The sequence below is a fragment of the Scyliorhinus canicula genome, chromosome 6 (assembly GCF_902713615.1).
Source record: "Scyliorhinus canicula chromosome 6, sScyCan1.1, whole genome shotgun sequence".
Taxonomy (NCBI): Eukaryota; Metazoa; Chordata; class Chondrichthyes; order Carcharhiniformes; family Scyliorhinidae; genus Scyliorhinus; species Scyliorhinus canicula.
The window spans coordinates 138,787,804-138,812,799 of record NC_052151.1 but is presented as its reverse complement, the minus strand read 5'-3'; the positions used below and the strand labels follow the sequence as shown (position 1 = coordinate 138,812,799).

Below are 24,996 nucleotides of genomic sequence, written 5' to 3'. Positions count from 1 at the left end.
GGCTCATGCTCCTTGGGCCACCACTTTCCCTTTCATTGCTTGATGATGCCTGTAGAGCAAAGGGTCACCATTCAAAAGCAGACATGCTGCAGATGTAATAATGATGCCGACCACATGGCTGAAAAGTAAGAGTGATCTGGAAGGCGACGAAACTCCAACCTTGTGTAGAGGTCGAAAAGTGTAAATACTCTTATGAAAACGTGAAATGGTTTTGATAAACTATTTGACTCAAGCACTGTACTTTGGGGGAACAGACAATCCTCAAAACCCCTGTCTAGATGCTGACTATGCAATGAAAACATGCTCACTATTTCGGGTCACTTATGTGAGTAACCAGAAGCCTATTGGCCATCATAAACTAGCTGGAGAACAGCCATCATTTCATGGATTGATTGAGGTGTTACCATATATACAAACAAAGGAAATTAATATTTCTAAGTACAAAGTTGGAACATAAAAGTTTTGATACATACAATCATGCCACAGCGAACAGCAGTTTTCTTGCCAAGCCTCTGCAGAAACCATTGCCAGAATGGAACAGTCACCACAGCAGATATCTGCAATGGGAAACAAAATTATAACTTGATTAATCTTGAATGATTCAGTAATAGCCTGTTATTTGACAAATATGGATAAAACACTCCAGTAAAATCCCCAATTTTAAAAAAAGGTCGTTTGCAGAAACAACCAATTCGGTTAACAATTCAAGAGCCTTAAATCATGAATATTCAAAGCATTTTAAATGCATCAAATTAATTCTCTTTCATTTCCAGTAATAGTTGCTGAATCAGCTGTAAATACGAATACAATACTCACTGCCGTACTATCAATCTCCAGGATTGTCACTATGATTTTGTCAAACTCCACACTCTCATTACAATAATGTCAAACTCCAGGGGCGAGATTCTCCGTCCAGAAACACCGGAATCGCGAAACGCAATGGGGCGGAGATTGCACGTGAGCTAAAAATTGTGACCGGTGCTGGGAACCCAAAGGGATGCCATGCTCCGGTGCCTCAACAGCGGTGTCAATGCGTTCTACTCCGCACGTACAATAATGCCAGGAGGATTTATCGACAGTGGGTTTAACTTGTGGTTTTGAAAATCGGGAAACAGATGCCATGGTTGCTGAGGGTGAGAGAGGAGGTAGGACATGTTCCCAGAGGCACGGCCCCAGGCGTTATGGTTACCCAAGGCATGCATAGCACTAACGGGGCCAGGGGTGTGGCGCGGAGGGCAGAATGCCAGGGGGAATGGCCAGGGTGGGTTGGGGAGGAGGGGGACATGCAGGTGCAGGGACTGCAATGCATGACGGGGTTACTCGAGTAGCCCGGTAGACCAGATTGGGCACGGGGGTATTCACAATGAAAACGTAGCCTTCTGCCCCCTGCAGACAATGGACTTTTGAATCCAACCAGGAATGTTGGCCTTTATCCTGGCCGCAGTAGATGCACTGAGGCTGTACGAGCAGGAACTGCTCGGGGAGGATCCTGCAGCAGGGAAGCCTGCCCCATAGGAACAGGAGCCAGCTGATTAGGATGGAGAGCTGGCCGCACAACAGGCCGAAGAGGAGGTGGGAAGAAGGTGCCACATCAGGCCCGAGGTTCACCGGCAACGCTTGTCATTCGAGGTCCTGCTGGGCCAGTCAAGCCATTGAAGACTCCAACTGAGCAGACAGACAGTGCGACATCTGCGTCGTCATAGAGGCCCTATGTGCCCTTCGTCGCAATACACCAGCCTGAATATGGACCATCAGTATGCTTGGCAGCGGGGTTCGCCACCATCACCGGGATGCCCCTGGTCTGGGGGGGGGGGGGGGGGGGGGGGGGGTGATCGATGGGGTGAGGCATGCCCCCTGTGGGCACCGGCTCATGGCAGGCCTGTTTTCAGAAACCAAAAATGGCTCCAAATGATGAAAGTGCAGCTGGTGTGTGACACCATGAGCTCCTGCATGCGGTTGGATAGTTGCTGACAGACCCTCATGAAGTCCCGGCTCTGTGTCTGCATCTCCATTATCGATAGGACTGACTTTTCCGGAATCCTGAGATCCACTGGACGGCAGCTAGTCCCTGGGCACGGGCTGGCCTCTGGCCATTGCCCCCTCGGAGGTTCCTACCTCTGCCTGATGTACCACAGCACATGTGTGGTGCGCACCAGATAGTGCCCCAAGAGCCTCTTCACTATAATGCCAACTGAGGTGAGTGTCTCTGGGATGGTGGAGAGTGTTGGAGACAACTTTGATGGGAAGTTATTGCCGTCCCCGGACCGGTGTTCTGGGGTGTCTCCAGCTGGCGTTTGGGGGCTCTTTACGCTATCCGTCGTCTCCTTGTTGCTGGAATCTGTTTGGGGATGGGGGACACCAGAAAGGGAGGCCTCATCGCCAGGTGATCCTGCAAGATTCAAGACATGACGCATAATTGGATCGGAGGTTGGGGTGGTGGGCTGGTGAATAGTAGTGTGGGGTGGTGTGGTGGGCGGGGAATGGGGGTTATGCCACGTATGCCATGGGAAACTGCAATGCAGTGGGGTCTTACTTGTTTGCCTGATGCTGACTTCTGCCTCGGTGACTGCCCTCTCGCTGGGCCCACCGACCAGGTCCAGTGCCAGCCACTCTGTCTGCCCCCCCCCCCCCCCCCCCGCCACCCACTCCCCATGGCCACCTCATCACTGCAATGTACAGTGTGAGACACTCAGACGCGGGTAGCACAGGGATGGCCAACTAGTAGCCTTTACCACGGCATCGGGCCACGGCGGCCAGTATGGATGCTGGCATGTGATGCAGGGTGGGGATCGAGCGCACTGCTGGTGGTTGGGTTGCGTGGGTTGGGGGCTGGTGCCCGAGGCACTGTGCTGTCTACTCAACCTGACTGCCCTGAGGAGGTTGCACAGCTTCTTTTGGCACTGCTGGCCGGTCCTGGGGGTGGGGCCCACGGCGCTCATGGCTTCTGCCACCTGTGCCCAGGCCGGCTGTACAGTGGTGAATGGCAGCTTCCTTCCCACCCCGAGGAACAGAGTGGCCCACCTCTTCTCCACGGCATCCAGCAGGGTCTCCAAATCAATGTCTGCAAACTGGGCTGCCGCTCTACTTGCTGCTATCTTGTTGTCTGGGATGAATGTGTGTGGGGAGTGGAGTGCTGATATGCGGTTGCATCCTGTTAGCCTCTCAAGTGGCAATCCCAACCACAGGGAATCAGACACCGTTTTCATTACCTGATCCTGAATTGCTCCGGGACCAGCATCAATTTAGTTGTTGTAGAAGTCCACCAATTTAGTCCCGGCGCCAACACTTGCGGCTGTACGAGCTGGAGCTGCTCGAGGAGGAGGAAGCTGCAGCAGCAGCAGTGAGCTTGCCTGAGAGGAAAAGGAGGCAGTCGCCCAGGATGGGGAGCCGGCCGCCCAACATGCCGAGGTGGAGAGGTGCAAGGGAGGTGCCACAAAAGGCATCGTGTGTACCGGCAGCGCCTGTCATTTGAGAACCAGCCGGACTGGGCATGCCATTAAAGACTCTGGCTGAGCAGGGAGACAGTGCGACATATCTGCCAGATGATAGCACACCTGGCACTGCAGTGGAATGGGGAAGAACACCCGCTCCCGGTGGCCGTCAAGGTGACGGTCGCCCTGAACTTCTACACAACGAGCTCCTTCCAGGCGCAGAGTGGGGACCTGGCCGGGATCTCACAGAGCTCTGTGCACAGGTGCATCTGCACATTCTTAGAAGCCCTGTATGCCTGGCTCCCACAATACATCCATTTAAATGTGGACTGAGCCCCAGGATGCCCGGGCAGTGGGGTTCTCTGCCATCGCCAAAATGCCCAGGTCCAGGAGTGATCGACGGGATGCATGTTCGCCTATGAACAGGTCGCTCTACACAAACTGAAAGGGGTCCACTCAATGAACGTGTAGCTGGTGTGATCAAAAGATGTGCATCATACTCATCTGTGCCCGATACCCGGCAGTGCGCACGACGCCTTCATCTTGGCGCACTCGATGATTCCTGACATGTTCGACACGCGCCCCCAGGCTGGGGGTTGGCACCTGGGCGACAGGTGTTATCCACTGCAGTCATGGTTGATGATGCCTACCAAGAGGCCACAGATCGACGTGGAGACCCGCTACACCGACGTCCATGCAGTGACCAGGAGTGTGATCGAGCTGTGCTTCGGCATCCTGACAATGCAAGAGGATTGCCCGCATCGTGGCGGCCTGCTGCTTCCTCCAAAACATCAAGCAACAAAGGGGCGACACGCTGGAGGAGAAGGATGAACGTCAGGCCACATCCGACAAAGAGGATGCGGTGGAGAGGGAGGATGGGCTGAACATGGGGCACAGGAGGCCGCACGACCCGTGCGCCAGGGCCAACGTGCACGGGACACTGATCGTCTCCAGGTTCACTGACTGGGGGGCAGGGGTAGACTAAACAGGAGTATGGGCATCGCATCCCCCCCCCCCCCCCCCACCCCTGCCTGCAACCCCCTCCGTAATACATACCTGCCACACTACAGGATGTGGGTCCTGGGTTGGCAGTCACAGTGCCTCTGGTCCATCGAATGGAGCATGATGATAACTAGCTCTGCACTGAGCTCTGGTGCTTCACAGAGTCTGAAGACGTCTGACTCCTGCCCACGGTAGCACTTTCCACCTTCCACCTGGGTAATCCCTGCATGTGAGCTGGCCATTCCATCACACGGTTCTATCAGATCCCTGGGGTGGCGATGGTGGGGAGCACATCCCACCCACAATATCTGCCCATCATCCCTCCTCGCACTCCATCTCTCTTGCCAGCTCAGACCAGCCCACCCTCACACCCATCTGACAGAACTGAGGCAGGTTGTAACAGTGGTAACAGATGTCTAATGTACACAAACGTATACAGATTTGTGCCCTCACTCCTATAACTAAACTGTGCCCTGCACCCATGCCAACTTAATTGGTGCCTAACTTTCTGGCCTTACAGGCCCTAACGCTACATCTAGGTGGATCCCCAGATGGCACATCAGGAGTGGCAGTGGCCTGCTGGGATTCCCGCCCTGCAACCTTTGGCAGGTGTCTTCTAGGACGACTGGGCCTGGAGGGCCTTGGATGCTGCTCCCGTGTCCCAGGTAGCGTGGTGCCTCCTTGTCCTGCCTATGCCCAACATTTGAGCCAGGGCAGGAGAGGAAGGGGGTGAAGTCCAAGGTGCTGCGGCATTCCGGCACCACCCCTGTGGGAGTCACTGCCACAGGCCCCAACACCTCCTCCTCCCACGGGGTGCCCCATGGCATCCGGGCTACTCCATGAGCCTGGGGTGTGCAGCGGAGCTAACCTTTGAGGCTCCCCCGCCACTTGGAGCTGTCAGTCCTGGAGGACTGCTCTGGTCTTGACCTGGTCTGTATGCTCGCGGCCATGGAGCTAAGCGAGTGGATCATCGCCATCTGGGACTGTGCCCCCACTTTTCCGGTTTGTGTCACATCAGCCAGTGACTGCGTCATCTCCCTCTGGGATTGTGCCACCTCCCATGTTGGCTAGCACCTGGTCAATGCCGCTGCCATTCCCATACATGGCCTGCTGTGACTGGGCCACGCTCACGGGGGCTGCTGCAATTTACAGGTGGCTCTGGCACATGGCTGCCTCTAAGGCAGCAACCCTGGCCTGGGCCTCGGCCAGCGCCTGCACAGAATGCCCAAGGCCTTGGACATGCTGATCCATAGCCGCAACCATTGCCCCCCCAAGGCCTCCACCGCGGATGCTACCCATGCGGTGTTGTCCTGAGTGGTATGCATGGTCGGCATCACCTCCCACTCCTGCATGTGGTTGGACTATTCCAACTGCCCCTGCAGGTGCTGGATGCTCACTGATAATCACTGATGTAGTCCCTGGCTCTGCGAATGCATCTCCACTGTGGCTGGGACTGTCTGTTCCAGAAGCCTGAAACCAGTCTGGACGACAGCTCGTTCCTGGGCTCGGGCCCACCCCCTGCTGTACTGGATCATCTGTGTGGTGCACACCAGATGGTGTCCCAGGAGCCTCTTCACTAAAGTGCCCAACCGAGGTGATTGTCTCTGGGATGGTGGAGGATGTTGGAGCTGTGACAGGAAATCAGTGCCTTCCCCGGACTTGAGGCTGAAGTGGGGGTGAGGGTGGTGTGAGGATGAGGGTGAGGATTGTGTGGCATTGAGGGTGGGGGTGAGGATGAGGGTGGTGTGGGTGTGTTTGGTGTGGGGGGGGGGGTGTTGACACACATGGCATGGGGAACCGCAACTCAGCTAGGTTTGACTTCCTTGCCTGCGCCAACCTCCACCCTAGCGACTTCTCTTTCCTCTGGGCCGCCGACCACGTCCAGGTCCTGCTCTGCAATGGTCAGGGGCCGCACGTCTGGCAGTCCTCCTCCAGTTTTCTCCTGCTCCTGGCAATTATGGGCGGCCTTCTCCTGAGGGGGTGGAAACAGAAAACGACAGTGTTAGACAGTCCGACGCATGCAGCCCAGGGGGTGGCCTCAGTGGCCAGGGCACCCAGCCGTGGCGGCCGGTATGGCTGCTGGCATTTGGTGTAGGGTGGGGGTTTAGCTGCCCTGCACGTTAAGGGGGTGGGGTAACGTGTGTGTGGGACACTGGTTAGTGCTCGGGGCACAGTGCTACCCATTCACCCTGGCAGCCCTGAGCAGGTTGTGCAGTTTATTCCGGCACTGCTGGGCGGTCCAGATGACGTTGCTGACGGCACTGACCGCCACTGCCACCTGCGCCCAGGCACGGCAAAAGGTGGCGGCTGGCTGCCTTCCTCCTGGGCCAGGTACAAGGTGGTTCGCCTCTCCTCCACGGCGTCCAGGAGGGTATTGAGCTCAGAGTCTGTGAACCCTAGCACCGCTCTCCTTGCTGCCATCCTGTTGGCTGGGATGGTGTGTGGGGGGAGTGTAGTGTGTATGTGCGGCTGCAGCTTGTCAGTCTCCTGAGTGTCAATCGGGAAACTGGTGAATCTGGCAGCGTTTCTGACTGGAATGGGTTGTGTTCCACGTGGCTCCAGGGCTAGCCAGTTAACAGCAGTGGAATCGGTCCCAGGTGCGGCACCAGTTTTGCTGTCATGGAATTCCACAAATCCTGCCCTGGCATTAACACTTGGTCTCAGGAACAGAGAATCCTGCCACAGGATTCTCACTGCAACATGTGAAATCCAGGATACTCACTATGTACTGTCAAACACAGGATGCTCACTACTGTAGTGTCAAACTCCAGGATTCTCTCACTGTCAAAATCCGAATTTTCACTATAATTAACTCCAAATGTTGTCAGACCTAGCTCCTGGCTGAAATATTTCAGGATTTAATTATTTCTTATTGTATTACTGCTTCAAGAAGCCACCTCTTCTTCAAATATGCAAAACCTCTTCATTGTTCGCCTGGAGACAAAAACAAGAGGCTGGAAATACACGTACCAGAATTGTAAGTACGATGTTTTGAAAATGGTGCCGAACATCTACAGCATAGGTGCAATAGAGAGCAAAATTCCCCTCGAGAAGCTGGATGTGAGAAAATAAATCTGTTATAATAAACATTGTAAATGTTCATACACTGAGATTCAAATTACTCACAGGTTATTAATGTTGTAATGAGGCTTCAAAAGTGAAAATTTAAAAATGATGGATTAAAATATCAGCATTGGTGTTGTGGCCAGCGGCAAAATAATGGCACTCACCACTCGTTACACTCAGACCAGTGATGCGACCATCAATTCACTCGAGACATGAGTAGAAGTAAACCGTGGCTTGAATCAACTTAGAACAGTGCCTGCCTGCGACTGAACCAATGCTGAGAACTGCCTACAGGTCGACTGCTCTTTATACCTCCCTTCAAGGGGAAGGAGCCATGGGCGGAGCCCATACATGCCCCAACATGCTCCCCTATGGATAATGCCATACAATGGCCCATAGGAGAAGCCCACAAGGGCAACAGCATAGCACAGATACAAATACAAGGGCAACAGCACAGATACATATACACTGGTGGGTTATTAGTATAATACATTCACCACAACCACTGCAAGGATTACCGTGGACTTTTGCACAGCACATTGCAGTGATTAGAAATCCATTTTGTGGCGATGCCCTCCACAGGGGCTCTGGGACCTATGTGAACAGGGAAAGCAATATTTTTTTCTCCTTAACCAATCAAACTGAAGAATTGTTAATGAGACTTGCAGAGTTTGAAGAAGGAACACATACGCTTGAATGGACAAATCCTAACATTTTATTTGGCATATTTTGTGCGTATCTATCATAGGAACATAGAATACAGTGCAGAAGAGGCCATTTGGCCCATCGAGACTGCACCGGTCCTTGGAAAGAGCACCCATTTAAGCCTGCACTTCCAACCTATCCCCATAATCCAGTAACCCCACCTAACCTTTGTGGCCACGAAGGGCAATTTATCATGGCCAATCCACCTAACCTGCACATGTTTGGACCGTGGGAGGAAACCGGAGCACCCGGAGGAAACTCACGCAGACACGGGGAGAACGCATAGACGCCACACAGACAGTGACCCAAGCCGGGAATCGAACCTGGGACCCTGGAGCTGTGAGCAACTGTGCTAACCATTGTGCTACCGTGCAGCCCTCAGTTAAGTGATAGCAATTTTTCTCAGTGAGGTACCAGGATATTAAAGCTTCTGGTGGAGCATGGTAAATTGGACAGCAACTTCCTGGCTTCTGTATTTAACTGCTCATGTATGGGTGCTGGAAATTGCTGTTTGATTTACATGTTAATAATGGTAAGCGCTGTTAGCTTCACCATTATTTATTGTTGCTGCAAAATCTGACCCATTATCGTTTCATTTTGTCACTTAAGAACAACAGTGGATATTTTTGCATCATCTTGGAAAACTCAGAATAGACTGAACGACTAATAGGTCCACCTTCACTCATATTTTCATTCATCCAATCTACCATCTAACTCGTCATTAATACACAATGTTTGAGCATATCCTTTAGATATTGCATCATGTCCAAAAATGTAAAGAAAAACAGGATTTTCCTTCAAATTCAAATGACATGGACTCTCTATATAATTACTTGGACCTTGTGTAAGCGAAGAAAGGAAGCTGTAATGTTTGTGCAAAAATATTTAGATTTTTCCACGACCCATCAATGAGGCTCACAGTCGTTTTTGCAATGTTGACACTCCTGCACAGAAAACAAGAACTGTTTAACGTTGTATGGGATTTTTCTGGCCCCACCTATCACCAGGATCTTCCATTCCCAGTGATCCAGAAAATCCCGGGGGTGGGTGTCGAAATTTCATTGCATGGGGGCTGGGGGGGAGTATTGAATTGCGTTGTAGGGGAGAAGGAGGGGGCGGGAAGAGTGCTCTGCCGCAGGACCTCTCTATCAGGACGCCCGATAAAAATGATAGCCCGATAATAGAATTCCCTAGGGAATCCTCATAATTCTTGCCATACAAACAATTGCATGGCTAAGGATTGGGAATTGCTTCCTGATTTTGGGAATGCGAATCAGGTACAATTCAGCTCTGTGGGAGAACAGAGAGCGGAATTCTCCAATTGCCGATGCCGAAATCGCATTTGGCGATTGGGCAGAGAATCCCTTTTGACAGTGAAATCGGGGGCTGCGCCATTTTTCAGATGCTCCGCCCCCTCCAAAATGGCATTATCGGTGAGTATCCCGCATGCCATTGGGACAGCCTCAGGATATCACCTGAAGACCCTTCCCCCATGCCCGCCCCCTGATGGGCTGACTTCCCTACGGCATGGATCACTATTGTGTTCTGAGGTTTTGTCATCCTTGGGTGGTGGCTGCGGACTGCGTCCAGCGCCACCACAGTCAGGGGGGGACGGGGAGCAGCTCCGCTGGCTTGATGGAGAGACTGATGAGGGGTAGTCCAGGGATGGTGAGGTGGGTTACAGGGGAGGCTGGGTCCACGCATGGCCAGCGCCATGTTTTAAGGCACGACCACTGCAGGTTGCCACCGTGCGCATGTGAGGCCACGGACCCGGCAATTCTCCATCTGTATCTGCAGGGAAAGCAAAGGGCTTTATGTGGCGCGGCTGCTAACCCCCACCGTGTGGAGCATCGGTGCGGGGGCGACGCCAACTTTTTGGTTGTAATACTAGGCACATGCTCCAGACATAAACTCAAAATCGGTTAATCCAGCCCATAGTCTCCCAAACAGAGAATCCTGCCTGAAATCTGCTTTCCTTGCTCAGTCTGGCTAGCGCAGATGCAGAACAATGTGACTGACTTTTAACCACCTTTTGAAATAACCTAATTAGCCATTCAGTTGTGTTGAAGAAGGCAGCTCAGCACCTCCTTCTCAAGAGATATTACGGATAAGCAATAAATGGTGGCCTAGCCTGTGACACCCAGATGCTGCAAATTAATTTAAGAAAACTATGGTCATTTTAACGTTCACAAGCCATCCATTGTACGATGAAAAATTCAATGCAGTGGCACAGTATGGTTCTTGTGTGATGCAGTTATAAATGCTCAGGAGAATTACCTGAATGGCCAAGCTGGTGAAGAGAAAAGTTGCAGTCAGCTTCACGTAGGGGCTGTGTCTCATCACAAGTTTAATTCCCTTCAGGAAAGGAATTGGTTTGTCCAACTTCATTGTGTAGGGGTCTAACCAAGAAAATGGAACATCAAACTACTTACACATTGTATTTGTTAAGCAAGTTGTGTAACAGTAATAAATTGAACCAAATCCTCAATAAAAGAAAGCATTGAATTAATTGATCAGATTTCAAATTAGGTTAGAATCACTTTTAAGGATAGAGGCTGCATGGACCTGAGGTTATTAAAATAAGTACAGCTCTTGGAGAGCAGCAAATGCATATTTTTTTCATGTCTTCTCTGTGTCTCTGTAATTGTATCCACTTTGATCTCTTTAAATTTTCAAAGTAATTCATTTAAGAAGTGTTTTTGAGACTTTGTTGAGAAACAGGAGTTTCTCGAGACTCCATTCCTTGAGATTCATTTTAACCTGACCAATACAGCAAAAAACTAACAAATTATTGTTACATGACCACCTCACCTCTGGTGAGGTGAGAAATGCTGCTCCATACACTCCTGTCAGTTTCTCATCGGAAAAGTGAGGCTAATAATAATCTTTATTCGTTTCACAAGTGTGAGTGTCCTTTTAAGAAAGGTTGGGCGAAATTCTCCCCCCCCCCACGACGGCTGGGAGAATAGGGGGAGGGCCTTCCCGACTTTTTTGGCGCCCTCCCGCTATTCTCCCCCCCCCCCCCCCCCAGAAATCCCGACACGAATCGCTGCCGCCGTTTTTTTACGGCCGGCAGCGATTCACAGCTGTTAGAAGGGCCGAAGTCCCAGCCCTTTACGACCTTTTTATGAACGGCAAACACACCTGGTCCTGCCGTTCGTAAAAACGTCGTGACCACCTGGAAAAAAATAACCATGGCACCGATTGGCACGGCAGTACCACGGCCGTGCCAAGGGTGCCATGGGCCCGCGATCGGTGCCCACCGATCGCGGGCAGCGGGCCCGATGCCCGCGCACTATTTGTCCTTCCGCCGCCCCGCAGTATCAATACGCGGGGCGGCTGAGGGGCAACCCGGACCGCGCATGCGCGGGTTTCGCGCAAAAACGCGATGACGTCACCCGCGCATGCGCGGGTGGAGTCTTCCCACCTGCGCATGCGCGGCTGACGTCATATGACGCGTCAGCCGGCGCTAAGTCCGACAAGCGGGCTTAACGATTTTCGTTAAGCCCGACTTGTCGGAGCCTCCGACGTCGGGCTGCTAGCCCCGACGGGGGACCAGAATCGGTCCCCCGTCGGGAAGGGGCGCGATGCCGTAAAACCCGCCTGGGTTTTACGGCAGTTTGACGATTTCTCCCATTTTGGGAGAATTTCGCCCGTTTTGTCTTACCACATGGCTGGTAGCATGGCTTCAGTGATGCCATTTGTGGGTGGAGCTGGACTGTGGCTGTCAGGTGAGAGGGAGTTTAGTGTTTTGGATTCATTTTTGGTTTGGACTGCAGGAAGTTTCCCTGTTTTCTCTGTTTTTATTTTAAAGCCGTTCCAGTGAACTGAAAGCACATTGGGTGTGGCAAACTGCTGTAGTAATTTTAAAGATAGAGTTGCTTTCCGGAAGGAGTTTTGAATCTGCTGGTTGGAGGCTGGATCTCAGGGAAAGGACCTGTCCCATTCAGTGTGCTGGGCCACGCCCTTGAAAGGGGTCTTGATTTTATTGAATTTTGTATTGAATTGGAGCAGCTTCCAAGGGGGATTCATTAGTTATATACATAGATTACTGTTGCTGTTGTGTGTTTTTTCATGTTTGTAATTGACTCAATTGTAATTGTGATTATGTATGTTAACTCTATTCCTATAATAAACTTTGTTTCGATAAAAGCACCCAGGAAATCTGCAGAATCACACCTGAAGTGAAGGCTCATGTGCTCATCCTAACCAAGTTCAACATGAACGTTATAGGTCAGGTGAGCTTCATAATACACTTTGGAGTTTCTAAGCCCTGGCCCATAACACAAGTAGGCTTATATTAACACTGCAATGAAGTTACTGTGAAAATCCCCCCATCGCCACACTCCAGTGCCTATTCGGGTACATCGAGTGAGAATTCAGAATCTCCAATTCATCTAACAGGCACGTCTTTTGGGACTTGTGAGAGGAAACCGGACTGCCATGGGGAGAACGTGCAGACTCCACACAGACAGTGACCCAAGCCGGGAATTGAACCCGGATCCCTGGCGCTGTTAAGCAACAATGCTAACCACTGTGCTACCGAGCTGCCCAAGTAGACCCATTTATTTTTTAACCTATTCCCTTTCAAAAATTTTAGATAACATTCCTGTTTTATTTTGCTTCTTTAAAAATAACCTTCACTACTCAATTCCTCCTTCACTCGGGTATCTGAGTTTCCTCCAACCCTTTTTCCATTTACGTTTCTCGTTGTAGCTCTCTATAATGATATTTGAATTTATTACTTACAAATTCTGCTCTGAACAATACCTTCCTTCTCTCTTTTATTGAGGTACTAAGAGGTACAAGGTTGGATCAATTTACATTGGAGATATCAATTATATATGTTCTACAAAATTGTCCATTGGTTATGCAGCTTTGAATAATCCAGGATTATCTGAAGTGATCAGAGGTAGAGAGGAGAATGTTGACCAATCTGGAGTTAAAACTAATACTTTATGGTGCAATTCATGTGTGCCAATTTCTACCTGTTCACTAAAAGTAATAGTTTAATGGTCTGCTAATAATTAAATGTGCATTATCGTTGGTATGGAATTCTAATCTTGCTGTTGAAGTGAATAGAGTGAGAATGGATGATATTGTATCAACACTCTGTTATACACCCTGTCTGATTTTTCCTTTTTGCGGCTGTTGTACAAAACCACCATGCTTTCTCTTTGCAACAGCCAGATGATGCTGTATACGTTTGCCTTCATCAGCTGGGTGTGTTCCACACAAGAAAGTCCGTTAACATGTTAAGAGTCTCCAAGTTACTGAGAAATCTACACCAACTTGTTTGCCCATTGTGAAAACACAATTTCTCCCAACGGAACACATCACATTTACCTAAATCTCGAGAGCTTTGGTGCAGGTTGCTAAAGCTGAACTGTCAATTAGTTACTTTCTAATGTGTTGCCACTCTTAATTTGACCAACTCATTTTTTAGTGGTGTTGCTGGAGGGAAGAACATTGGCTGGAATGCACAATGAATCTCCAATCTTCACATTCTTCCACGGGACATAACCAGGCCCCAGTTTAACACCTTAGCTGAAAGATTCCCTTATGATGGTACAGCATTTCCGCAGTTCTACAAGAAAACATTGGCATAGATTAAGTACTCTAGACTGGAATTAGAGCCTGAACACATAACCTTCTGAATCAGGGGCCAGGGTGCTACAACTGAGGTAAAATAACATTTGAATTTCCATTCAATCCCACAAATCATATGCTTTGGTGCACATCCTTTTCACCTTGTAGATTATCTACTCTGTACTCTGTTCAATTCATATCTGCAGATAACCTACTCTAGATCCATTGTCCTGTTTGTTCCCTTTTTTTGCCCCAAAGCTGCTTGTGAAATAAATTAAATAAAAACATCTGTAAGCAAAAATAATTAATTCACATTTCAGATGTAGGCTCATTGTCAGCACACGATTGTGCAAGTCCAGCATTTTCTATTTGTTTTCATTGCAAAGACACTGCTTGTTTCCATTAGCCAATCACAATTCTGAAAATAAACAGGAAGAAATTGTTTTGTCCTACTTATAGTTTATAAAAGGATGTGGATCACTGAAGCTTTGAATTTAGGTTTTTAGTGCTGCTGTATTCATCTTGTCTTGCACGGCTATTCTCTAAATTTCTAATGCTGAATTGAGGACCACTGATCGTGCTTTGTCTGATGACCAAAGTAATGGGACAGCAGCAGCAGTTTTGAAGAAGGCTGCTTCAGGAACTGAGCCTGACTGAAAAGCTCCCTCTTGAGGCAATGATGCACATTTAAAAAGTGTCCTCCTTTAAAAGCAGCTAAATTAACTGGGTCAAAGACTTTTTTTGTACGCGAATACAACCTAGGGGAACCAGATTGAGGCATCAAGAATCTCACCTGCAGGCCCAAGAGCCTGCGTGAGACACGCCCTGCCTTTTTTCAGGATGACCCACTGAGCAATTTAATCAGGTAGTGGCGCGGCCAGCAGCTGGCCTTCCCCTGGAATCAAGGTCTCAGAGGTAGAAGTCTCGCCTATTAAGAAATACCAGCCAATCAGAGGCTGGCAGTTCTTGTGCTCAGCACCTTCACTCTGGCTGTTACCGGAAGGACAGGCACTGGGGAGCCAGGATCCCAGGGCAATCCAGGCCACACATGAGTAATGTGGTGGGTCAGGGGAGGGCAGCGGGTTGGCACAGGGTAGGTGATGCACTATCAATTACGACAAGAGAGTAGAGAGTGATCGAGGCTTTATTAAGCAGAGATGTGTTGCCTCCTGCAGCTGCTGCCGAAATGGCTGCAGCTCAGTGAGCACACACATTTATACTCCGCCTACTGGGCGGAGCCAGCAGGCAGGGATTTACTCCCGTACCTGTAGTACAGGAGCCTGACCATATTACCTCTCCTATACGTAATATATACTACAGTAGTGACTACCACAGTAGGGATTATTGAGAGAATGGTGCAGGAGAATTCGACAGGAAGAGCATGGAGATGGCTCTGAGCAGGCCCCTCCTTCTAGATGTCCCTTGATCAGGCCCCAAGATCCTTTGGTCGAGGAAGTAACCCCTGATGGGGACATGAAGCCCTCACAGGACGACCTGTCATGGACAATGCATGGCAACAGGCCCACCTGCAGTTGAGTTAATGCCACCAGCAACATGATGAGGTCCTTAATTGGACATTAATTGGCAGAAGGGTGGGATTGTCCACCAGGGGGCTTCCCTCTCAGAGCAGGTGGAGGTGGAAAGATGGTGAGATTCTCATACAGCACCATCCCATTTAAGAACATTCCTTTCCCATCTTCAGGCACACCACCAACAACAGCACACAATTCCACCCAACCAAGGACATTTTGCCTCCGCGTTCGCTGCCGTAGGTGCAAAATCTCCTGAGTATCAGGAAATGAGGTTCTTGCTGGCGAGATCTTGTCTTCAGATTTTCTCCTCCCCTCACAGTGACACAGAGAGGTTCCCACCCACAAAGGCAACGGGCGCGATTCTCCGCCCCCCACGCCGGGTGGGAGAATAGCGGGAGGGCCTCCTGACATTTTTCACGCCCTCCCGTTATTCTCCCCCCTCCTACGCCTGACCCACGCCACGAATCGCTGCTCGCCGTTTTTTACGGCGAGCGGCGATCCTCCGAGGCCGATGGGCCGAGCGGCCAGCCCTTCACGCCCGTTTCACCACGGCAGCAAACACACCTGCTCGCTGCCGTCGTGAAACAGGCGCCAGATGCCCGTTTGGGGCATCTAGAGGCCCGATTGGCACGGGAGCACCACGACTGTGCTCGGGAGGGGACAGGCCCGCGGTCGGTGCCCACTGATCGTCGGGCCAGCGTCCAAAACAGACGCACTCTTTCCCCTCTGCCGCCCGGCAAGATCAAGCCGCCACGTCTTGCAGGGCGGCTGGGGAGAAAGACGCCAACTGCGCATGCGTGGGTTGGCGTTGTCCAACCTGCGCATGCGCAGCTGACGTCATTGGCCGCGTCAGCCGTCGTGACACTTGACGTGCGGCCTTGACAACCGCTGTCAAGCCGCCGTGACGCACGGAGCCGCGCTCGTAGCCCCGCCTGGGGGGAGAATCGGCCCCGGAAGTGGCCGTGAAGGCTGCCGTGGGTCATGGCCTGTCCCACGGCAGCCTTTACGATTCTCCACATTTCTCCAACCTGGAGCCCAAATGGGGAGGGGTGATTGCCATTATGTGTGGAGGGGTTAGAGCACCGAGGCCTTTGAAGGTGGGACTTGGCAGGAATGGGGGATCATGCAGTGGAGGGTGGGGATGGGCAGGAAGTGAGGGGGGAAAACTTGGCATGGGGAGATGGTGTGGACATTGAGTGGGGGGCAGAAGGTATTGATGGGGAGGTGAGTGGTGGCGATACTGCCGTTGTGTTTGTTGAGGTGGGGGAGAGTCATGATAAATGTGTGGGGGAGGAGCCTGCAATAATTGTGTCATTGTGGAGAGAGTCCCAATAATTGTGCGTGGGCTGGTCGAGCCCCTGATTAATTGTGCCGTGGACTGGGAGAATCCTCGATCGTGCAGTGTGTGGACATCCCCAATAATTGTGCGAGGGGGTGGTGGGTGGGGATGCCCCTGATACCTTTGTGGTGGGGTGGGAGTGGGTCTGGGGGGGTGTTTCACCTCAGTTCTGATCGGAGTGCGATCTTTAAAGATGGCGCCTGGATCCCTGTGGAACCAGGCGTGCTGGCTCTATTTGGCGCCACCCCACCAGACTGACGGCTGAAACCACGCCCCTGACTTTTTTTGTCAGAGTAGCTCAAGATCCAGTCTGAAAAATCAGCATGTGCATCTGGAGAGACACACACCGGATTTCAGTCAGAGCCTGACATTCTGACAAATTATGGGAAAATCCCACCCCACATATGTCTGCTTAACCACTAGTGGTGGCATTACTCACCATCTCTCTCTTTCACACCTAAGAACAGAGCAATTGTACAAAATGTGTAAATGCCTCCTTGAACACCAGCAGCAATCAGATATGAGACTTCCTGTAAAAGGAGAGACGGTAAAGTTAAAAGCATTCAACCAAGAAATCAAAAATATGGACATCATAAACTGTTTCTCTGTTGACAAAAACTCATTGGGGGTAATTTGTCTTTAGATAACATTTTAAAATGGCTGATAAGATTAACTGCCTCTTATACATTTCTCATGATTATCATTCCCATTGACTATTACTCTAAATCAGGATTATCCCCATTGTTTCAAATGAATGGGCAAAACTGGATAAATAAATTCAATTATGCATTTGATTTAAAAATCTCCAGGGATTAAATGACCAGATTACTAAAGAGGTTAAATTGAATACAAGTTGAAAATCTATGTTTGGATAGAAACTTGTGAGGAATACCAAAACAGATTAACTATCCTATTTGTCTTCAAAATAGTGCCAGGGTATCTTTTACATCCCGCAGAGCAAACAGGTGGAGTTTTGGTTTTTGTCTCATCTGATAGCGGCTGGAATTCTCCATTTGTTTACGCTGATGGGATTCTCCGTAAATCATGGTTGACACTACTCGCTCTGAATAATACTGCTATATCTATTAATGACTTAAATAACACATTAATGATCCATTTATCCAAGTTTACAAATGAAATAAAGATCAACAGCAGAATAAGAAGTGTAGACAATGCATAAAATTACAACATTGATAAATTAAGAAGAAATTAAGGACAAAACTGGCAGATGGATTTATATGCAGTTAAGTGTAGGGGCATCCATTTTTAACCACAAAAAGGATAGACAGAGCATTATAAGTCCATAAGACACAGGAGCAGAATTAGGCCATTCGGCCCATCGGCCATTCAGTCATGGTTGATATGTTTCTCATTCCCATTCTTCTGCCTTCTCCCCAAAACAACTGATCCTCTTATTAATCAAGAACCTATCTATCTCTGTCTTAATGACACTCAGTGACTTGACCTTCAGCGGCAATGAATTCCACAGATTCACCACCCTCTGGTTGAAGAAATTTCCCCTCATCTCAGTTTTAAAGAATCGTTCCTTCAGTCTGAGGCTATGCCCTCTAGGTCTAGCTTTTCCTACAAGTGGAAACATCCTCTCCACGTTCACTCGATCCAGACCTCAGTATTCTGTCAGTTTCAATGAGATCACTTCTCATCCTTCTAAACTCCATCAAGTACAGACCCAGAGTCCTCAACCGCTCCTCATATGACAAGTCCTTCACTCTGGGGATAATTCTTGTGAACCTACTCTGGACCCTCTTCAAGGCCAGCACATCCTTCTTAGATATGGGACCCAAAACTGTGAACAATATTCCAAATGGGGTCTGACTAGAGCCTTATACAACCTCAACAGTAATTACCTGCTCTTGTATTCTAGCCTTCTCGACATGAATGCTAATATTGCATTTGCCTTCCTAATTGCCAACTGAACATGCACGGTAACCTTAAGAGAATCCTGAACTAGGGCTGCTAAACCCCTTTGTGTTTGCGATTTCCAAAGCCTTTTCCCATTTAGAAATTTGTCAATGCCTCTTTTCTTCCTACCAAAGTGCATAACTTCACACTTTTCCACATTGTACTCCATCTGCCAATTCTTTGTCTACTCTCTTAGTCTGTCCAGATCCTTCTGCAGCCTCCCTGCTTCCTCAATGCGACCTGTCCATCCATATATCTTTGTATCATCTGCAAATCTAAATGATGATTGGAACAATGGAGGTCCAAAAAGAACTGAGTGACCGTGTACAGGTCACTAAAATGTAGTGGCCAAGTACAAAAACATTATTAAAAAGTCTAATAAAGTGGCAACAATATAAAAGGGAGAAGGTTTTGCTACAGTTGTACAAAGTCCTGTTTGACTACATCTGGAGTCAATTCTAAGCATTATTTTTCAGCACGGCTATATTGACCTGCAATAGAATGCAGCGCAGTTTCACCAGAATATTACTAGGGGAAGGATTTTCCATTGCCCGACGCCGATATCGTAATCCCTGTTTAAGACTGAATCGGATGCTCCTGCCTCTCCAAAACAGCGTCATCGAGGAGTATGGCGCACGCCGTTGGGACGCTACCTGAACGCCCTCCCCTGAGTTCCCGATGGCGCGGGACACATAAGCTCTCAGTTTTCATAAACCCGGCGTGGCAACAGTGGACTGTTTCCGCGCCACCACCAGGGGGAGCAGTGCTGCTGGCTGGGGGGAGGGGGGATGGGGGAGGTTTTGGCGAGGGCTGGGGGGACTGATGGGGGGGGGGGGGGTGGCCCGGGGGTATCCAGGGGGGGGACAATCTGGAAGGTAGGGTGAGCGTGCAGCCGACGCCATGTTGTATGGTGCGACCGCTGCAGGTCGTCGCCGTACGCATTCGCAGACATGGACCCGACAGTTCTCGAGCCATTTATATCGGGAAGGCCATGCATTTTACGTGGTGCTGCTGCTTGCCCCTCACTAGTGGAAGGATTGGTGCTGGGGCCTCACCAATTTTTTCAGCGTAAAACCAGACACTTCCTCTGGGCATAGCCTCAAAATTGGAGAACCCAGTCCCAGAACTCCAACAGTTAGACTATTATACTGCCTAGATTCCCACCTTCCACTCTCTATAAACTGGTGCCCATCCAAAACTCTCCTGCCATACCTTAACTGATTCAAGTTGCATTCACCCATTACCCCTTTACTTGCCGACTTACACTGGCTCCCGATCTGACAATGGCTCAATTTTAAAGTCTGTTACGGCTGGATAGAGGTGGTGGGATAACCTTTCCCCTTCCTCCTCACCTCACGGTTGTCTGTCAGAAAATGTGCTTTAAACGCTTTTGAGTGTCATGATTTTTAACAATAGGCACAAAACAGACTTTCTGGTAAGTTCAAATCAAAAGAAAAGATAAATATTTATTCACACAATATCCCGAATGCAAACGAAATGTGAATACACACTCCCTTGAACATGCACACACATATACTTAAAGATGAATTGTCAGGCACATGAATTGTGCCGGTGTGAAACTAAGCGAGCCATTTAGATTGCGGGAGAGTCCGAAATCGAGAACCATGCGATGCAGCAATTGGTTTCTGATTTAACCGGCCCACTCCTGTTAGTGAGATCCGTACCCGCTGTGGCATGGCGAGCAACCAATACTCACCAATTAAGGCTAATTTCCATCCCATTAACGGGAAGGAGCCCCTATCTAATGGCATCCTATGTCCAACCGTTTCCCCAGCGAGCGGTCACGTGGGCGTCCCTCAGCTCACCTATTGTAAAATGTGAAGCGACCAAAATGGCTGCTCTGGGGATTGGAGGAGGTGACTAGTCAGCTTGAAAATCGGGCAATCAGCTGCCCCAGTGCTCGGAGGGGGGTGGGGGAGATCCGGGGAGGGGTCAGCCACCATCAGAGGGGGTTGCCCTGGGCTGGGGAGTGATGGACTCAGGACATGTGGGTCCGACATGCCAACCCCCAGATCGTATGTACCCATCCCAGCTGCTGTCTGTCCGTCCAACCGAACATCCCAGGACAGATCCCCATCTGTGGTAATATGGTGAAGGTCACTTTAACATCCAATGACCGTGGCGGCTCTAGGGCGGGCAGCCATGGTGGGGAGAGACCCGATAATTGTGCGTGGACTGGAAGAGCCCCTGATAAATTGTGCCATCGAGGGGAAGAATTCCTGATAACTGAGCACAGCTGAAGGCTATTGCCATTGGGAATTTGCAATGTTAGTAATGTGAGCACTTCACATCCCAAGTAGATTCCTGTGAGTAGACGTGCTACCTTGCAGGCGGGTGTTGCTGCCTAGAACCTCAATCAGACTGTGAGGCCTGAACACTTTGGCTGAACACTAGAGGCTTCAACACCGCAGGGGCAACAAGGGATACCCCTGCGGCCAGAGAGTGAGTGTGTGGATTGGTGGGGGGAGGGGTTATCTGAGCCCAGTCAGGAAATGTAAGGGTGGGGGGGAGGGATTGAGGGATTTGAGGCTCCCTTAGGATTTGAAGCCTAACTGGATGTTTGGTCTCTCACCCTCTCCAATTCCGTTTAGATGTCACGGTATGGATGATAGTGTGGACCCCGCAGCAGCTGTCCACGTGGTGCCGGTGGTAGTCCAGGCAGCCAGACGCTGGAGAACGCGATGGCATGAGCATCAACAGAGGGACGGGGCAGGAGTCCACATCCAAGGGCCTGCCCCAAGAAGCCATGGGGCAGCACGGTAGCATAGTGGTTAGCATCAATGCTTCACAGCTCCAGGGTCCCAGGTTCGGTTCCCGGCTGGGTCACTGTCTGTGCGGAGTCTGCACGTCCTCCCCGTGTGTGCGTGGGTTTCCTCCGGGTGCTCCGGTTTCCTCCCACAGTCCAAAGATGTGCGGGGTTAGGTGGATTGGCCATGCTAAATTGCCCGTAGTGTCCTAAAAAGTAAGGTTAAGGGGGAGTTGTTGGGTTACGGGTATAGGGTGGATACGTGAGTTTGAGTAGGGTGATCATTGCTCGGCACAACATCGAGGGCTGAAGGGCCTGTTCTGTGCTGTACTGTTCTACAAGCCGGCCACCCATCAGGCCAGGGAGGGAACCAGAGGGGGAGGCTGGCAATGGCCCAAGGTGTACAGGCATCACTGGTTGTTTCAAGAGCTGTTGGACAGCATGTGCCACAGGAGGCTCCGCCGCAACAAGAAGACGGTGTGGCACCTTTGCCATATCCTTGTTGACTTTGCACAGTGTGGAGGAAGAGGATATCCACTCCCAGTGGCCATCAAGGTCATTGCAGCCCTGAACCTTTACGCCATGGGCTCATTCCAGGGCTTGAGTGGGTACATGTGGGGCATATCCCAGTCAATAGCCCACAAGTGCATCCGTGAAGTCATGGATGTCCTGTTCACCCGGGCAGTTGATTATATAATCTTTGACCTGGACCAAGTCCATCAAGATGCCTGGGCAGCAGAATTCTCTGCCATCGCTTAGATGTCCCAGGTCTAGGGAGTAATAGATGGCACGCATGTCGCCTTGCGCTCCAGGAAGGCGTTCCACGCCCTTAACATACAATGTGTGCGATCACCACCTCAAGATCATGCATGTGCCTGCACCCCTTCCCAGGAAGTGTGCATGACAGCTACATCCTGGGGCAGTCGGAGATCCCCTGCGTCTTCGAGGGACACCCCAGGATGGCCAATTGTCTCTTGCATGATAAGCAGTACTCGCTTAGGTCCTGTATAATGATGCCAGTGCACAGCCAGTGACCGGTGCGGAAGATCTGATATAACAAGGCCCATGTGGCCACCTGGTCTGTCATGGAATCATGCATCGGACTGCTTAAAATGCACTGCAGTACATGTACACCCCCCCCCCCCCCCTCCCGGAGGGTTGCCCACTTTGTAGTGGTCTCCTGTGCCCTCCACAAATGGGCGCAACAGTGAGGTGACATTGTGGAGGTGGTGGAGGAGGATGAGGAGGAAGCGGACCAGCAAGAGCTGGAGGACAAGCCTGGGGAGGACCCAAGGGAGCAACCAGAGGATGGAAGCAAGGCGGCAGCGAGGGTTTGGCATGCCCAGAAGGCCAGGGAGGCCCTCATCCTCATTCACTTATCATAGGATATGGTCTCGTCTAGCATCTCACCCCCTTCCCACCCATCATCGCGCCCCCATCAGTTCCCCCTTCTCGATCTGCTTCCCCCCCCCTCCTCCAACCATCCCCATCCCCCCAGTCCCCAGCAATACCCTGTTCCACCCTCCCAGGGTCTGTGTTACATCACTACAGGGTGATGGGCCTGTGTCGGCATTGTCAGTGGGTCAATATACAAGGCAGGAGGGTGCTGATAACCGTCGTGAGCTGAACTCTGGCTCTCCTCAATCTATGTCGTAGACTGATTCCTGTCTGCTTGCTGACAACCCTCTCACAGAAATCACCTGCACGTGGTATGGCTTGCGGGGTAGAGGGGCTCAGATCTAGGATGACCATCCCCAGGGGGCTGAGGCCAGAGGAAGAAGGCAAATGGGGGAGGGGGTTGCAGGTCAGCCTACAGTGTGGAATAACGTGACAAAGATTTCACATGTCTCGGGTATGATGTGCTTTTGGTGTACAATGGTGACCCAAACTGTTCCTCGTTACGGATGGCGGGTGTCCTCTGGATGGTCTGGGGCCGGAGGGCCCCGGTCAACTTGCTGGAGACACAAGCCTCACTGTGCCACCTTGTTCCACCTGCTGACCCCAAGTCGTTGTCGGGGGGGGGGGGGAGGACTCAGGAGAGCTAGTAGCTACTGTTGCCTCCCTGTAGGGAGGCTACCGATTTGCCTTCAGTGTGCGCTCCTCCCGATCGATGCCCATAGGGCACTGGGGGGGTCGCCTTGGGATGGAGGGGCAGATAGATGGAGCTCCAGAGGTCCCTGCATCATTTGCCAGTCGTGGTGGCTCCACATTGGTGGCACCATGGTGTTGACGCCCTCAGCGATGTCCCTCTGTAACTGGAAAATGCTCTGTAGTGCCTCGCCAATGACCACTTGTGTCTGGGGTACGGTCCTCATCGACTGGAACATGTTCCAGAGTACATCGGCAATGTCCACTTGAGACTGGCACATACTCCACAGTGCCTCGGCAAGGTCCACCTGCATCTGGGACACATCCCCCAGCGACTAGGACATGCTGTCATGTCCCTCAAAAATGGCCGTCACTGACTGAGCAATCCACTCATGATGCTGATGTTGTGCTCCTGCCTCTCCACTGTGGTAGCCACCCTAGCACTGTTGCCCTCGGTGCCACACATTGTTAGCACCATCTCCTGCGCCCAAGAGTTTGGGACTCCTCCAATTAGCCATGGACCCACTGGAGTGTTGCTGACATCCTCCTCTGAATCTCACACCCTAGCATCTGCATAAGCTCCGGGATAACCTGATCCAGAGGCTCGAAATCTGGCAGAAAACCTCCAGCTGCCGTCCCCCCCTGAACCATCCCTACCTCCACCTGATGTGCATCAGCAACTGTCTGATGCTCACCAGATTGTGCCCTGGAAGCCTGCCCACTACACTGAGGCATGCGTCTCAGCACTGGTGGAGGGTGGGGATGACAGCTGAGGTACCTTGACTGTGGCATCCTCAGAGTGCTCCTCCGAGGTTTGCGTTTGCGAGGTGGGGCCACTCCAGATGAGCTGACACCATTGGATAGAGATCCTGCAGGAGAATGGATACGTGGTCAGTGGGAGGGAAGGATGATTAAGTCTGGCATGAACAACTCACTTGTGACAGATCATTTGGGTGGAGACCGGTGGATACTTGCCTCTGCAGCACAGGCCAAGCTCGACACCTGTGACCGATCTGTACTTTCCCGCCCCCTCAGCTTTCAGCGCCCGTTCCTCAAGGGGGGTGAAGACTCTGGTCCTGCACCCCGCTGCCCATCTGAGTTCTTTCCTGTCTGTTGTGGGCCAACTTCTCCTGTAGGCACAGGGAGCGTTTATTTTGAGCTGCAAGCTTCATGCGTCATAGAGAGCAGGTGGGCGGCTATGGCAGGGTCAGGCCTAGGCACTGCCGCTGGGCATGTCCGAGGTGCACAGGTGGGTTCCAGGATGTGCTGGGGCACAGGTGTGGTATTGTACTGGGGGTGAGAGGGTTGTGTGGTGCCACCCGCAGGGCCATCGAGGGGAATGGCTTGGGGTGGTAGGCAGGACCGTGCAAGGGAGCTGATGCCAACTCATCCTTGTACCCTGGTGTAGGTCATTGAGCTTCTTGCGGCACTGGGTGGCAGTCTTCCTGGTGACACTTCCACAATGACGGCCGTTGCCATTCTCCCAGGTGGCCCTGGCTACTCTGTGGCTGACCCTTCCACCCCCTCTGCAGATCAGAGTGTATCCGAATCTTG

The 24,996-nt window shown here is 51.1% G+C and overlaps 1 protein-coding gene across 4 annotated transcripts in view; it reads right to left on the bottom strand.

Moving 5' to 3' along the window:
• mfsd2b (major facilitator superfamily domain containing 2B) overlaps positions 1–24,996 on the bottom strand; it is a 159,208-nt gene that overhangs the window by 13,345 nt on the left and 120,867 nt on the right. For all 4 annotated transcript variants that reach the window (XM_038800195.1, XM_038800196.1, XM_038800197.1 and 1 more), the window contains 4 exons: positions 17,104–17,194; positions 10,482–10,603; positions 7,404–7,487; positions 474–557 (listed from right to left, as the gene is read on the bottom strand). In XM_038800195.1, the coding sequence (XP_038656123.1) occupies positions 474–557; positions 7,404–7,487; positions 10,482–10,603; positions 17,104–17,194 (381 nt within the window). The remainder of the gene's footprint in view (positions 1–473; positions 558–7,403; positions 7,488–10,481; positions 10,604–17,103; positions 17,195–24,996) is intronic.